At 43.7% G+C, this 16630-nt stretch overlaps 1 protein-coding gene across 2 annotated transcripts in view; it reads left to right on the top strand.

The window, feature by feature from the left end:
* The window catches only part of plekhh1 (pleckstrin homology domain containing, family H (with MyTH4 domain) member 1), a 144523-nt gene that overhangs the window by 101906 nt on the left and 25987 nt on the right, over positions 1–16630 (top strand). Inside the window, exons 21-24 of one of the 2 annotated variants that reach the window (XM_069917178.1) lie at positions 2135–2312; positions 12245–12400; positions 13969–14066; positions 14742–15196. In XM_069917178.1, the coding sequence (XP_069773279.1) occupies positions 2135–2312; positions 12245–12400; positions 13969–14066; positions 14742–14775 (466 nt within the window). In that variant the 3' untranslated portion in view covers positions 14776–15196. Of the gene's footprint in view, positions 1–2134; positions 2313–12244; positions 12401–13968; positions 14067–14741; positions 15197–16630 lie in introns of those variants that run through there. The other variant, XM_069917177.1, reaches the window with a different exon arrangement.

Here is a 16630-nt window from a genome sequence, read left to right as displayed (position 1 = left end):
TTTAAAGTGTTGCTGTCCCATAGATTGTCCCCACCACCTCCCAGTGAGATACCTGGCAGGAACGGATAGGCAAGGTCTCTTCTGATGCCAGTGTATCACCACCATTCATCCTCATTTGGAGAATGGGAAACTATCACTGAGCTCAATCATGTCTACCATACTTCTCTGAGCATGGGGAATCTCTAGAACTCTCTGCCTCTGAGGGTGGTGGAGACTGGACTAGTGCTTCAAACTGATAGGTATTTGAAAGGTGGAGGAACTGAGGGTTATGGGTAACTGGCACAGAAGAGGCCAGCCATGGTGATTCTGATGGTAGGGCCAGCTTAAGTGCTAAGTGATCTACACCTGCATCTTGTGAGATGGCTGACCCCAGTTTTCGTTCCATCTCTTATCAACTTGATCAAGACTACCAAGCATCCATGCTTAGTTTGGAATTCAAACACACCCCTCAGATATGTCACAACTTGGATTCAGAATAAGGCACCCCTTCATTGAAAGGCCCAGTTAATTCTGAGGCAACAACTCTATCCTCCAGGGTACAGTGTTAGTATAACAGTCTGTTTACCAATCTAGTATTCCAGAGACCTAAAGCAACCACCTATCTGTGTGACTATCATGGTTGGCTCTTCACTGCCTTCATGAAGAGGCTTCTGAACTGCTCAGTATTATGAAGCCACACAAAATGATGGAGAGACAAAGGCAGCTGGGCCAAGAGCTGCGTATATTCTCTGATAGCTTGTGAGACAAATGTTTAACTTGACCTTCCTGGGGTTAAGGCAAGTAATGATCACACATCTTGTCCACATCCTGGAGTGAATAATTAGATAGATCTGTCAGACCAAGTGCAATCAGTCAGGCGTGGAAGGGCTTTGGGAAGTGGAGCCCTGTCTGAAACCAACCATTAATCTGCTCTGGACTGAGCCAACAACTAATCTCACAAGATAAAACTCCACTTAGAATCAGCGAACATGACACCACAGAAACAGGCCCTGCAGCCCATCTAGTCTGTGCCATTGACCTGCACCCGAACCATAGTCCTCCATACCCCTCCATCCACATGCCTATCTAATCTTCTCTTAAATGTCAAAATCAAACCTGCACTCACCATTTCTACTAGCAGCTTGTTCCACACTCTCACTGCCCTCTGAGTGAAGTTCCCCCAAATGATCCCCTTAAACATTTCACCTTTCACTCTTAACCAGTGGAGAAAGCCTGTTTGCATTTACCCTGCCTACATCCCTCATAATGTTTCCATTTTCTGACGTGCCTGGGAATGAAGTCCTGACCTATTCAACCTATAACTCAGTTCCTCAAATCCCAGCAAAATCTTTGTTATTGATAGCTTTCCCATAGATAGGTGACCTAGCTTTCAGAACTAGGTTTGGATTGAGGCTTGATATGCTGAATTGTTTGTTTTACATGCTATCGGGGCAAGTCATCATATGCGTAGAACAATGAGTATGCAGGAATAAAAGCAAGAGCGTTACAATAAAATAAAAGTGCAGATTATTGTGTCACATTAGACAAAAGTGCAGAGTATATTGTTATAAACTGTGCAAGATATCATATTATGCTCATGGGAGGTCTGCACAAGAGCCTGATTACAGCAGGAAAGATTCTTGTGGATCATTTGTATGAAGGGAAGAGAGTGCAAATGGGATGGGTGTGTCCTTTAAAATATTGGCTGCTTTCCCAAGGCAGCTGAAGGTCAGAGAGCTTTGTTCACATGATGTCCTGAGCTACGTTTACAACTCTGCTACTTCTTGTGGCTTTGGGCAGGGCTGTTCCCATACCACACTGGTCTTTGGGTCTACATTGGTGAGGGAGCTGAGTGAAGCTCTCAAAGCCTCATTGGGATGAAATAACTCAGTGACAAAGTGAGGAGACTCCTCCCTCAGTCTGTGGTGGATCTCGGCTCTGGGTTAAAGTGATAGAAGTGAGGGGTTTAGCCACCATCTCCATCTCATTCTGATGTGCCACCTCCAAGGAGAAAATGCCTGACGTGAACATTAAATTAAAACCTTAATATCTTTTTGTGACCGAGGGCATGAGTTGACTGCAGTTGAACAAAGCCCCAGACAGTAATCTGTTGGCACTTCCCTCCATCTCCCCTTCCCCCCAACCCCGGTCTCAGGACGGAGATAGGGAAATACTCCATTTACTGCCAGAGGTCAGTGGAGCGCACGCTGCAGAACGGGGATCGTGAAGCCAAGCCATCCCGGATGGAGATAATGTCGATCCTCCTGCGAAACCCTTATCATCACTCTCTGCCATTCAGTATCCCTGTCCATTTTATGAATGGGACTTACCAGGTTGGTTTTAATTTTATTTTAAATTTTTAAAATATTTAAATTTAGACACACAGTACAGTAACAGGCTATTTTGGCCTACGAGCCCAATTATACCCAATTGACTCGCAGGACGTCTCGAATGGTGAGAGGAAACCGGAGCGTCTGAGGGAAAACCACGCAGACACAGGCAGAATGCACAAGCTCCTTACAGACAGCGCGGGATTCGAACCCAGTCCTGATCGCTGGCACTGTAACAGCAATGCGCAAACTGATGTGTGCCAACCACAGAGAAACATGCTCCTCATGAACAAACCAATCACATTCCCAAGACCTCTCCACAAGTAGGGATGTGGCCTCACAATCAATATTAGGCTTGCAAAAGAATATTTAATATAAATACCCCTTAATAATGCAATGCACTCCATAAGGCATAAAATTAAATTCAACAACAAAATTAATAATGAAGTGAGTCCCCCAGCACATAAAATGGCCCACAGGTTCAACTTAAGAATCAGTAAATCATGAATATGTCATGTGTGTCAAGGTAACTTGTGTTTGATTTTTGTTGCTGGGCATTCCAGCCAGGATGATGAATCATCCCCAGGGAACTCTTTGAGTGGTTTGTTTCCTTTGAGAGCCCAGAGCTTTCTTTTCAAAGTTGGGGAAAAACCACCTCTGAGAAAGTCAATGCCCTGGTTGTCTGTGGAAAACAATGTGCCCTTTTGCTTTATTCACACTTGCATGAATTAAGCCAGAGCCCTTCCAAGCTGCTCCCATCCATGTAGTTATCCAAGCGTTTCTTTTTATTTATTTATTTATTTAATTTTTTATTTTTCACACCATAAATCACATTAGCCATGATTATGGATGGAATCCCCCCAGAAGTCAGGAAGGCTGGCGGCAAAACTCTGCATGCCAAACTGCATGAGTTTTTCGGGCTTTGTTGGGACCAAGGTAAACTGCCTCAGGATCTTCGTGATGCCACCATCATCACCCTGTACAAAAACAAAGGCGAGAAATCAGACTGCTCAAACTACAGGGGAATCACGTTGCTCTCCATTGCAGGCAAAATCTTCGCTAGGATTCTACTAAATAGAATAATACCTAGTGTCGCCGAGAATATTCTCCCAGAATCACAGTGCGGCTTTCGCGCAAACAGAGGAACCACTGACATGGTCTTTGCCCTCAGACAGCTCCAAGAAAAGTGCAGAGAACAAAACAAAGGACTCTACATCACCTTTGTTGACCTCACCAAAGCCTTCGACACCGTGAGCAGGAAAGGGCTTTGGCAAATACTAGAGCGCATCGGATGTCCCCCAAAGTTCCTCAACATGATTATCCAACTGCACGAAAACCAACAAGGTCGGGTCAGATACAGCAATGAGCTCTCTGAACCCTTCTCCATTAACAATGGCGTGAAACAAGGCTGTGTTCTCGCACCAACCCTCTTTTCAATCTTCTTCAGCATGATGCTGAACCAAGCCATGAAAGACCCCAACAATGAAGACGCTGTTTACATCCGGTACCGCACGGATGGCAGTCTCTTCAATCTGAGGCGCCTGCAAGCTCACACCAAGACACAAGAGAAACTTGTCCGTGAACTACTCTTTGCAGATGATGCCGCTTTAGTTGCCCATTCAGAGCCAGCTCTTCAGCGCTTGACGTCCTGCTTTGCGGAAACTGCCAAAATGTTTGGCCTGGAAGTCAGCCTGAAGAAAACTGAGGTCCTCCATCAGCCAGCTCCCCACCATGACTACCAGCCCCCCCACATCTCCATCGGGCACACAAAACTCAAAACGGTCAACCAGTTTACCTATCTCGGCTGCACCATTTCATCAGATGCAAGGATCGACAATGAGATAGACAACAGACTCGCCAAGGCAAATAGCACCTTTGGAAGACTACACAAAAGAGTCTGGAAAAACAACCAACTGAAAAACCTCACAAAGATAAGCGTATACAGAGCCGTTGTCATGCCCACACTCCTGTTCGGCTCCGAATCATGGGTCCTCTACCGACACCACCTACGGCTCCTAGAACGCTTCCACCAGCGTTGTCTCCGCTCCATCCTCAACATCCATTGGAGCGCTTTCATCCCTAACGTCGAAGTACTCGAGATGGCAGAGGTCGACAGCATCGAGTCCACGCTGCTGAAGATCCAGCTGCGCTGGGTGGGTCACGTCTCCAGAATGGAGGACCATCGCCTTCCCAAGATCGTGTTATATGGCGAGCTCTCCACTGGCCACCGTGACAGAGGTGCACCAAAGAAAAGGTACAAGGACTGCCTAAAGAAATCTCTTGGTGCCTGCCACATTGGCCACCGCCAGTGGGCTGATAACGCCTCAAACCGTGCATCTTGGCGCCTCACAGTTTGGCGGGCAGCAACCTCCTTTGAAGAAGACTGCAGAGCCCACCTCACTGACAAAAGGCAAAGGAGGAAAAACCCAACACCCAACCCCAACCAACCAATTTTCCCTTGCAACTGCTGCAATCGTGTCTGCCTGTCCCGCATCGGACTTGTCAGCCACAAACGAGCCTGCAGCTGACGTGGACTTTTTACCCCCTCCATAAATCTTCGTCCGCGAAGCCAAGCCAAGAGAGAAGAGACACTTTTTCTTTTTCACGCATATACAGTGACTTTTTCTCCCCCCCCCTCCCTCCTCCCAGGCCACCCCCCCACCCCCCTCCCTCTCATCCATTTTAGGTATACAATCTAGGTTGCATTAAACCAGTCAGACAAAGTTGTCATTCAACAAAAATACACCAGAAATTCTACTGAGTCCATTCTTTTCTTTCCTTCTCCTTCCATCAACTTAGGTAATGTTTGTCCCCGGTAGGTTTTCGCTATTGTATTTAATGTAAGGCTCCCATATTTGTTCGAATATTTCAATATTATTTCTTAAACTATATGTTATTTTTTCTAATGGAATACATTTATTCATTTCTATATACCATTGTTGTATTTTCAAATTATCTTCCAATTTCCAGGTTGACATAACACATTTTTTTGCTACGGCTAGGGCTATCTTAACAAATCTTTTTTGTGCATCCTCCAAATCAATTCCAAATTCTTTGTTTTTTATGTAACTTAGGAGAAAGATCTCTGGATTCTTTGGTATATTGTTTTCTGTTATTTTATTTAATATCTGATTGAGATCATCCCAAAATTTTTCTACTCTCTCACATGTCCAGATTGCATGAATTGTTGTTCCCATTTCTTTTTTACATCAAAAACATCTATCAGATACTGTTGGGTCCCATTTATTTAACTTTTGCGGTGTAATGTATAGTCTGTGTAACCAATTATATTGTATCATACGTAGCCTCGTATTTATTGTATTTCTCATCGTTCTAGAACATAATTTCTCCCATGTTTCCTTTTTTATCTTTATATTTAAATCTTGTTCCCATTTTAGTTTAGTTTTACCATTTGTTTCCTCATTCTCCTTTTCTTGCAGTTTAATATACATATTTGTTATAAATCTTTTGATTAACATTGTATCTGTAATCACATATTCAAGGTTACTTCCCTCTGGTAAACTCAAATTGCTTCCTAATTTATCCTTCAAGTAGGATCTCAGTTGGTAATATGCCAGCGCTGTATCTCCAGTTATATTGTACTTATCTCTCATTTGTTCAAAGGATAAGAGTCTACTTCCTGAAAAACAATTTTCTATTCTTTTAATCCCTTTTTTTTCCATTCTCTAAAGGAAAGGTTATCTATTGTAAAAGGGAGTAACTTATTTTGTGTCAATATTAGTTTTGGTAATTGATAATTTGTTTTATTTCTTTCTACATGAATCTTCTTCCAAATATTGAGGAGATGATGTAGTACTGGAGAAGGTCTATGTTGTACCAATTTTTCGTCCCATTTATATAATATGTGTTCAGGTATCTTTTCCCCTATTTTATCTAATTCTAATCTCGTCCATTCTGGTTTTTCCCTTGTTTGATAAAAATCTGATAGGTATCTTAATTGTGCGGCTCTATAATAATTTTTGAAGTTTGGCAATTGTAAGCCTCCTTGTTTATACCATTCTGTTAATTTATCTAGTGCTATCCTCGGTTTCCCCCCTCTCCATAAAAATTTCCTTATTATTTTCTTTAACTCTTTGAAGAATTTTTCTGTCAGTTGTATTGGCAATGCCTGAAATAAGTATAATATCCTTGGAAAAATATTCATTTTAATACAGTTTATCCTTCCTATCAGTGTTAGTGGTAGATCTTTCCAATGCTCTAAATCGTCCTGTAATTTTTTCATTAGTGGATTGTAATTGAGTTTATATAATTGGCCTAGATTTTTGTTTATTTGTACACCTAGGTATCTTATTGCCTGCATTTGCCATCTGAATGGAGATTCCTTCTTAAATTTTGAGAAATCCGCATTATTCATAGGCATTGCTTCACTTTTATTTACGTTTATCTTGTAACCCGACACTTCTCCATATTCCTTCAATTTCTTATATAATTCTTTTATTGATAGTTCTGGTTCTGTTAAGTACACTATAACATCATCCGCAAATAGACTGATTTTATATTCCCTGTCTTTTATTTTTATTCCTTTTATATTATTATCTATTCTTATCAATTCTGCTAGTGGTTCTATAGCTAGCGCAAACAATAAAGGTGATAGTGGGCATCCCTGCCGCGTTGACCTGCTTAAGTTAAATTGCTTTGATACATGTCCATTTACTGTCACTTTCGCTTACGGTCCCTTATATAATGCTTTAATCCAATTAATATACTTCTCCGGTAAACTGAATTTTTGCAATACTTTGAACAAATAATTCCATTCTACTCTGTCGAAGGCCTTCTCTGCGTCTAAAGCAACTGCTACTGTAGGTGCTTTATTTCTTTCTACTGCATGAATTAAGTTAATAAATTTACAAATATTGTCTGTTGTGCGTCTTTTTTTGATAAATCCAGTTTGGTCTAAATTTACCATTTTCGGTACCTGTTCTGCTAATCTGTTTGCTAATAGTTTAGCTATTATCTTATAATCTGTGTTTAGCAAAGATATTGGTCTATATGACGCTGGTGAGAGTGGATCTTTCCCTTGTTTTAGTATTACTGTAATTATTGCTGTTTTACATGAATCTGGTAAGCTTTGTGTTTCATCAATCTGGTTGATTACATCCAGGAGGGGCGGTATTAATAAGTCTTTAAATGTTTTGTAGAATTCTATTGGAAATCCATCCTCTCCTGGTGTCTTATTATTTGGTAATTTTTTTATTATCTCTTGTATTTCTACTGTTCCAAATGGTTCTGTTAATTTATTTTGTTCCTCTATTTGTAGTTTTGGTAGTTCAATTTTAGTCAAAAATTCATCTATTTTCCCTTCTTTCCCTTCGTTTTCAGCTCGGTATAATTGTTCATAGAATTCCCTAAAGTTTTCCTTAATTTCTTTTGGATTATATGTAATTTGTTTGTCTTTTTTCCTTGATGCCAATACCATTTTCTTAGCTTGTTCTGTCTTAAGCTGCCATGCTAGGATTTTGTGCGTTTTTTCACCTAGTTCATAATATTTCTGTTTTGTCTTCATTATATTCTTCTCTACCTTATATGTTTGTAATGTTTCATATTTTATTTTTTTGTCCGCCAATTCTCTTCTTTTAGTTGTATCTTCCTTCATTGCTAATTTTTTTTCCATGTTTACTATTTCCCTTTCCAACTGCTCTGTTTCCTGATTATAGTCCTTCTTCATCTTGGTTACATAACTTATTATTTGCCCTCTAATGAATGCTTTCATTGCGTCCCATAGTATAAACTTATCTTCCACTGATTCCGTATTTACTTCAAAATACATTTTTAATTGTTTTTCAATAAATTCTCTAAAATCCTGTCTTTTAAGTAGCATGGGGTTTAATCTCCATCTATACATTCTTGGAGGGATGTCCTCTAGCTTTACTGTCAATATTAAGGGTGAATGGTCCGATAGCATTATCGCTTTATATTCTGTTTTTCTTACTCTATCCTGCATACTAGCTGATAACAAAAATAGGTCTATTTTATGTCTAGCCGAGTAGTATGAGTATTCCTTTTCTTTTGGGTTTTGTTTCCTCCATATGTCCACAAGTTTCATTTCTTGCATTGATTTAATTATAAATTTGGTTACTTTGTTCTTCCTGTTAATTTTTTTCCCCGTTTTATCCATATTTGGATCCAAATTCAGGTTGGAATCCCCTCCTATTAGTATGTTCCCTTGCGTATTAGCTACCTTCAAAAAGATATCTTGCATAAACTTTTGATCTTCTTCGTTAGGTGAATATACATTAAGTAGATTCCAAAACTCCGAATATATCTGACATTTTATCGTAACATATCTCCCTGCTGGATCTATTATTTCCTCTTCTATTTTAAATGGCACATTTTTACTAATTAATATAGCCACTCCTCTTGCTTTTGAATTATACGATGCTGCTGTTACATGTCCTACCCAATCTCTCTTTAATTTCTTGTGCTCCAATTCAGTTAAGTGTGTTTCCTGGACGAATGCTATATCAATTTTTTCCTTTTTCAGTAAATTTAGTAGTTTCTTCCTTTTAATTTGGTTATGTATTCCATTAATATTTAAAGTCATATAGTTCAGCGTAGCCATTTTATATTTTGTTTATCTTCTCTTTCCGTTTTTCCATCATTACCTTTCCTCCTTTTCCATTTCTGTTTTCTTATTTTCAACTCTTTATAAGACAACATTCCTACAACATCCAACATTTTCCTTATTCTCCTATTTATATCTTCTTTATCCCCAATCTCCCCTTCCCCTCCTGAGTTGTCCTTTATCCCTTGTCGGACAACCACATCTCCCCTCTCCATTTGGGTTTGCGAATCCACTCGCAAGCGTCAACTGATTTTGCAGTGACCGCTATTTCCCCCCACCCAGCCCCCCCCAGAAAAGATTTCACTTTTCATATGTAACAAAGGTCACTCTTTTAATTCCCTCCTTATTCTCTCTATTCCATTACCTTCCCTTATTAATTCTTGTCTATACTATCTATATTTTCCTCTAAGTACAGATGCATTCACGTATGCACATTGTCTCTATTCACTCTTATACCTCTTTACCCGCATACATATCAATCGTGATCATTTTTACTCTCATTACCCGTCTTCATCCCTCAGTCTATTTTTGTCTTTACCCACATACATATCAATCGTGATCATTTTTACTCTCATTACCCGTCTTCATCCTTCAGTCTATTTTTGTAATTGTTCTGCAAATTTTCGTGCTTCTTCTGGATCCGAGAATAGTCTGTTTTGTTGTCCTGGAATAAATATTTTCAATACCGCTGGATGCTTTAGTATAAATTTATATCCTTTCTTCCATAAAATCGCCTTTGCTGTATTGAACTCTTTTCTCTTCTTTAGGAGTTCAAAACTTATATCTGGGTAAATGAAGATTTTTTGCCCTTTATACTCCAGTGGTTTGTTGGCCTCTCTTACTTTTTCCATTGTCTTCTCCAGTACCTTTTCTCTTGTAGTATATCTTAGGAATTTTACTAAAATAGATCTTGGTTTTTGTTGTGGTTGTGGTTTAGAGGCCAATGCTCTATGTGCCCTTTCTATTTCCATTTCTTGCTATAGTTCTGGACATCCTAGGGTCTTAGGGATCCAATCTTTTATAAACTCCCTCATATTCTTGCCTTCTTCATCTTCCTTAAGGCCCACTATCTTTATGTTATTTCTTCTGTTATAATTTTCCATTATATCTATTTTTTGAGCTAGTAGTTCTTGTGTCTCTTTAGTTTTTTTATTAGATTCCTCCTATTTCTTTTTTAAGTCTTCTATCTCCATTTCTGCTGCTACTCTCCGCTCTTCCATCTTGTCCATTTTCTTTCCCATTTCTGTTAAGGTCATATCTATTTTATTCATTTTCTCTTCTGTGTTGTTTATTCTTCTTCTTAAATCATTAAATTCCTGTGTTTGCCATTCTTTAAATGACTCCATGTATCCTCTAACAAGAGAAAGTATATCCTTTATCTTGCCTTTCCCTTCTTCTTCTATTTCACTGTACTCTTCCTCTTCTTCTTCCTCTGGGTTGGCCATCTGTTGTTTCTTTGTTGCCCTTTTCTTCTCTTCTTTCTTGTTTCCATTGTCTTCTGTGGTCTCTTCTTGCTGCAGGTGTTCTGCAGCTGTCGTTGCCGGCTGTGGAGATCGACTCCCCAGCTGGTCCCCCCTCCCGTCGGTGTGTTTTTTTTCATGCGCGGTTGCACACTTTTACTCGGCTCAGCGAGCCATTTTTGTAGTCCTATTTCTACCGACCTGAGGAAGCGGGCTTCTCTCTCCACAGCGGGCCTCTTCGGACAGGTAAGGTCTCCTTCTTCCTCCGTTGTCTTCTCTTCTTACCGTTGATTTTGATTTTTCTTTTTTTGTCGCCATCTTCTTTCCACCTTTATACTCACTTTTCTTTAACTTTTATTTCTGTGCCTTTGTAATTTCTCTTGTTTTTCCCGACTTTTCTGGAGAGGGCTGAAGTTCACCGTCCGGCCACTACTCCATCCCGTGACTCCTCCTCCAAGCGTTTCTTGAAGGAAGCCAACATACCTGCTTTGGCTACTTTATCTAGCAGGTTGTTCCATGTATGCACCATCTTCAGAGAAATACAGTAGGAAAACAGGCACTTCACCCCTCCTGGTCCTCACTGAATACAACCACTCATACACACCAATCCTGCATTAATCTCATCCCATTCTCCCCGTGCTCTCACAATTTTTCCTTATTTCTACCACTAATCTGCACACTGGGGACAGTCTGCGGTGTTTGGTTACCCTCGCACATCTTTGGGTTATGGGAGGAATCTGGACCTTCTGTGGGGAACCCACGCAATCAGAGGGAGAGTGTGCAAATTCCATGCAGGCAGCACCACCGATATCTGAGCCGGGCCCATGGAGCAGAGAGCAGCAGGTCTTCTTGCCATGTCACTCTGGTGCCAATGGTAATCTGTTGGCTGGCTTCTTACTAGAAGAGCTGTTCCCTTGATGATGAGCAGATGGTTTTTTTGTGAGCACACATTGGGAAAGGGTTTATTTAATTTTTACGTTTAGATGTACAGCACTGTAATAGGGCCATTTCAGCCACAAGTCCGTGTCGCCAAATTTACACCCAATTAACCTACAACTCCCATACATTTTGAATGGTGGGAGGAAACCAGAGTCCCTGGGGAAAACCCACACAGACATGGGGAGAACAAAAAAACTCCTTGCTGACAGTGCAGGATTCGAACCTCGGTCCCGATCGCTGGTGCTGTAAAGGCATTGTGCTAACTGCTACACCAACCATGCAGCAGATAAGTCCCTGCTTCACATCACCACTTGGTGCCATGGTAGGGGCTCATGTCATTGTCAGGGCAGCCCTCAGTCCTTTACAGTTGTGCCACCTAGCTCCTTGTGCACAGAAGTGGCTGAGGCCTCCGAGTCAGCCAGGCACTGATCATCTACGAAGGAGTAAATCACAAAAAGATCGTGTGTTTGATATTTGACAGTAGACATTTCAGCCAGAGTTAAGAAACCTGTTTGGGGAATTCTAAGTGATTTGTCTCAGTTTAAAAATCTAGAGATTTCAGTTCAAAGTTTGACCAAAATTACTTGTAAGAAGGTCAAACTCCTATTTGCTTGAGAGGTGGTCATTATTTGGGTTGTGCACCACTGGCAGGCTGTTCCTAAAGTCCAGATGTTGGGAGGATGCATGCCCCAGTCATTAATCCATTGCTTAAGAGGTGGTAGTTGATTGGGTTGTGCACCACTGGCAGGTTGTTCCTAGAGTCCAGATGTTGGGAGGATGCGTGCCCCAGTCATTGATCCATTGCTTGAGAGGTGGTCATTGATTGGGTTGTGCACCACTGGCAGGCAGTTCCTAGAGTCCAGACGTTGGGAAGATGTGTGCCAGTTATTGATGCATTGCAAAGAATTTTAGATGACAGCCTCCCCTCCACTCACTAGCTGCTGTTTACCCAGGTTGTGGGGTTTGATGGTTCCACCACTGTCGAAGAATTCCTCCACACATTGAACCAGGAGATAGGGATGCGCAAACCATCCCACTCAGGATTCGCCATCTTCACAGATGATCCATCGGGAAAGGACCTGGAGCACTGTCTACAAGGCACCATGAAGGTGAGCCAGCGGATATATCAGGCAGGTCGGTCATCAGAGGTGCTTGGCTACCACCAAGGTAGCCCCTTCACATCACATCACTCCCAATTCCAACTTGTAGAGGTCTCAAAAACGAAGTCCACATACATCTCCACATTCCTATCCAGAACTGATACATCCCACACTCCTCTATCAATATATCCCCACATCCTCATTATGATGCCCTCAAGAGAACATCCTATCTCATATGGCAACAAAGATGCTTGCTACAGACCTCACCATGATGCTCCGAGTTCCCCCTGGCCGTGACGCTCCAATACACCCCTCGCTGTGATCCTAATAACATCCTCCTCCACTCACTGTAACATATGAATTGTCCCTTTTAACACCGATACACCTGCACCCTTCACTTTAATGCTGTAATACACTCACACCCCTTCCTGTGAACACTGATACACCACATACTGTGATATTGGTACACACTGCTCCACTCACTGTAACACTGATGTACCCTGCTCCCCTCATTATTACACTAATACACCCCACACTGTGACACTTGTATCCACCTCTACACACACCGCGACCTTGATGCACCCTACACTGTGGCCCTGATGCATCCTGCTCCCCTCACCATAACATATGAATTATCCTTTGATCTTGTTACACCTCACACTGTGACAAGGGTACACCCTGCTCCCCTCACTGTGACACTGGTACACCTGCTCCCCTCACTATGACACTAGTACATCCCGCTCCCCTCACTGTGACACTGGTACACCTCACACTGTGACACTGGTATACCCTGCTCCCCTCACTGTGACACTGGTACACCTGCTCCCCTCACTGTGACACTGGTACACCTGCTCCCCTCACTGTGACACTGGTACACCCCGCTCCCCTCACTGTGACACTGGTACACCCCGCTCCCCTCACTGTGACACTGGTACACCCCGCTCCCCTCACCGTGACACTGGTACACCCCGCTCCCCTCACCGTGACACTGGTACACCCCGCTCCCCTCACCGTGACACTGCTACACCCCGCTCCCCTCACCGTGACACTGCTACACCCCGCTCCCCTCACCGTGACACTGGTACACCCCGCTCCCCTCACCGTGCCACTGCTACTCCCCGCTCCCCTCACCGCGACACTGCTACACCCCGCTCCCCTCACCGCGACACTGCTACACCCCACTCCCCTCACCGTGACACTGCTACACCCCGCTCCCCTCACCGCGACACTGCTACACCCCGCTCCCCTCACCGCGACACTGCTACACCCCGCTCCCCTCACCGCGACACTGCTACACCCCGCTCCCCTCACCGCGACACTGCTACACCCCGCTCCCCTCACCGCGACACTGCTACACCCCGCTCCCCTCACCGCGACACTGCTACACCCCGCTCCCCTCACTTCGACACTGCTACACCCCGCTCCCCTCACCGCGACACTCTGACTCTGACAATCTATTGCATTGAGTTGCAACACTTCGGTGTACGTTTTGTGTTAATCTGAAAGAATATGATGAAATAGTTTGGTGTTACCCAGTGCCTGTCTTGTAATTATTAATTATAATTATTTTTTGGAAGATTTGTGATGTCATTTCTAAATGGGAACAAGCCCTGAAAGAACTCCACCCTGGGAAATATGAGAGCAATCGAATAGTGAGGCTGATGTACAAGAGCCGGTAAGACCACTGACTGAACCCCACTTGCCTGCTTGGTCCAACACCAAGATTTGAGCGTTTCACCCAGTCTTCTCCCCAGGAATTTGTTGTGATCAATAGTTTGCGGATCAAATATTGCCACCCCATAATTGCACGTTATTGTGAACCCCAGTACCATCGAAGATATATTAGCCCTTCGCCAGGGAGATAAAGCCCATCTGTAGCTGAGCATGCTAAGGACAGCCAGATTCGAATCACCTTCCTGTTTTAGACCTAGCACCTTTTGAAAGGGTATCCTACTCAGGCCATTGCCCATCACTGGGAACCCAGCTCTCCATGTTCTCCTTTCTGTAATTAGCTCCTCTCCAGTCCACGAATCTCCCCAACCCACAACCCTCCTTCACCCCCTCCAACCCACTCATTACTAGAACTGCTCCTGACTCTAACCCACAACCCCCCCCCCCCGCCTCTCAATTGCACCTGGGCACAGTCAATGACCCTGCAATCCCATCCCATGAGCTTTGGAAATGGCCACATCTGGCCAATGGGGATCTTCCCAGAGGAGGGTTGGGTGCAGGGGGGCTGGGTCAGATTGGCCATGATTGAATGGCAGGATAGACTTGAGGGGCTGAGTGGTCAACTACTCCTGTATATTGTATACCTGCCTATTCTGACCCTTTGCATGCTTGCCAATAGTGTAATGCAAGAGGGAATGTGTCTGCAGGAGTGAGAATGAATGAAGGGCATGGAACAAAGCTCTGCCCAACCATCAGCAGGTATCATCACTGGGCTTCACCTTCTGGCCCAAAGAACATTACAGCTTTTAAGATAAAGCATCATCTTAGTGGCCTGACCCAAGAGGTGAGATATAAAAGCAGTCCTTTGTTTTGATTCTTGCAAAAGACTCTGACCACATCATCTCCTCATCCCCCTGAAACCTTCTTTCTGACGTACACCATGTCTCCCAACCCACTGAAACCTGATGACCACCCTGTCTCCCCGATCCACTGAAACCTATCTGAAGAACACCCTGTCTCCAAACCCACTGAAACTTTCTATCTGATGTACACTCTGATTCCCAACCCTCTGAAATCTTCTGACAACCACCCTGTCTCCCTGACCCACTGAAACCTTCTGATGACCACCCTGTCTCCCCAACCCATTGAAACCTTCTATCTGACCTACGCCCTGTCTCCCCGACCCACTGAAATCTTCTGTCTGACGTACACCCTGTCTCCCAACCCACTGAAATCTTCTGATGACCACCCTGTCTCCCTGACCCACTGAAACCTTCTGTCTGTCTTACACCCTGTCTCCCTGTTCCATGAAACCTTCTGTCTGATGACCATCCCATTTCCCCATGATGACCACTGTCACACTGAAGATTCAAGATTCCTTTATTGCCATGTGATGGTACAGGACATGTGATATTACACAAAATTGCCTTCTGCCTGCTGTAAGGCAGACAAAGAGTCGCCATTAGTGTTGCCATGGGTCGTTTACAGTAAGAAAAGGGAAGCAAAAGAGAGTTCCTTCAGAGAGCTGAGAGTCCATAGATTTACCTCCAGTGCTCCCGCAGCCTCTGCAGTTGCAGAGACTCCTATTTGATTCATCAACAACCCAAGCTCCAGATCCAAAGCTCTGACACGAACAGGAAGCCTTCAGAACCCAAGGCCCTCTGAGAGCCCTTCTTGCCCTCAGTACCCTCTTGAATCCCTGGTTCCGAAACCTGATACTATGAACCAGTATCCACCAGCCCTCAGCCCATGTGCATCCCCTGACCATAAACCACCTGCAATTAGCGTGAGCTGAACCCCTGCAGTGGTTCACTGCCTTGATGACCATCCTGTAGGGTTGTCTCTTGTGCTCTTCCTTCCCAACAGTGGGTTTTCTCCCCATTTCTGGTGCCCTGCGCTGGTCCACTGCTCCCCCAGAGTCTGCAACCCCTTGTGGCCACTGCTATCTTGAGCTCAGACTAGTGGTTGTAGGGCTTTAGTTTAAAAGCAGTGTCGTCATTTAACAGGATGTTGGTATTAGGACTGGGCAGTTGAATCCTTCGGAGCAAGGCTGCATCTCCGCTCTCTCAGGTCCACACTAGCGACAGTGCTGCCATTACAGCATCTCTGGCAGCGCCGCCATTTTTTCCCCCCCAGCCTTCTGTCTCACAACCAGCCCATTTCTCAGACCCACTGCAAGGCCTGTCCAAAGCAGCTGATGAGATTCTCTTTCCAAACTATTGAGGTGTCCACTATTTCCTGTTTTCCTTGATGCCCACTGACTCGGGTGGACCTGATGTCCACTGACTTGGGTGGACCAGGGGACCTCAATGCCACATTCGCCCAAAAGCTAGCTTCATATAGGGCTTCATCAGGACCCCATCCCACAAACTATACAAACCAGCCAATTATCTTTCTTATGTGCTCAACCCACCCCCTAGTGGCCACACGATGACATAGACACAATTCCCCGTCAGTGCTGGAGGACACTGCTCATTCACTAGGGAGCCTGAAATTTCCTCCACTGGTCACTGTGAGAGACTCCACTGTAATGTCACAGGATCTTCCCCATTTCTCTGCATTGGATCC

Source organism: Narcine bancroftii, chromosome 2 (assembly GCF_036971445.1).
Source record: "Narcine bancroftii isolate sNarBan1 chromosome 2, sNarBan1.hap1, whole genome shotgun sequence".
Classification (NCBI taxonomy): Eukaryota; Metazoa; Chordata; class Chondrichthyes; order Torpediniformes; family Narcinidae; genus Narcine; species Narcine bancroftii.
Note: the sequence above shows the minus strand (reverse complement) of the source record. Positions and strands in the feature narration are given on the sequence as shown.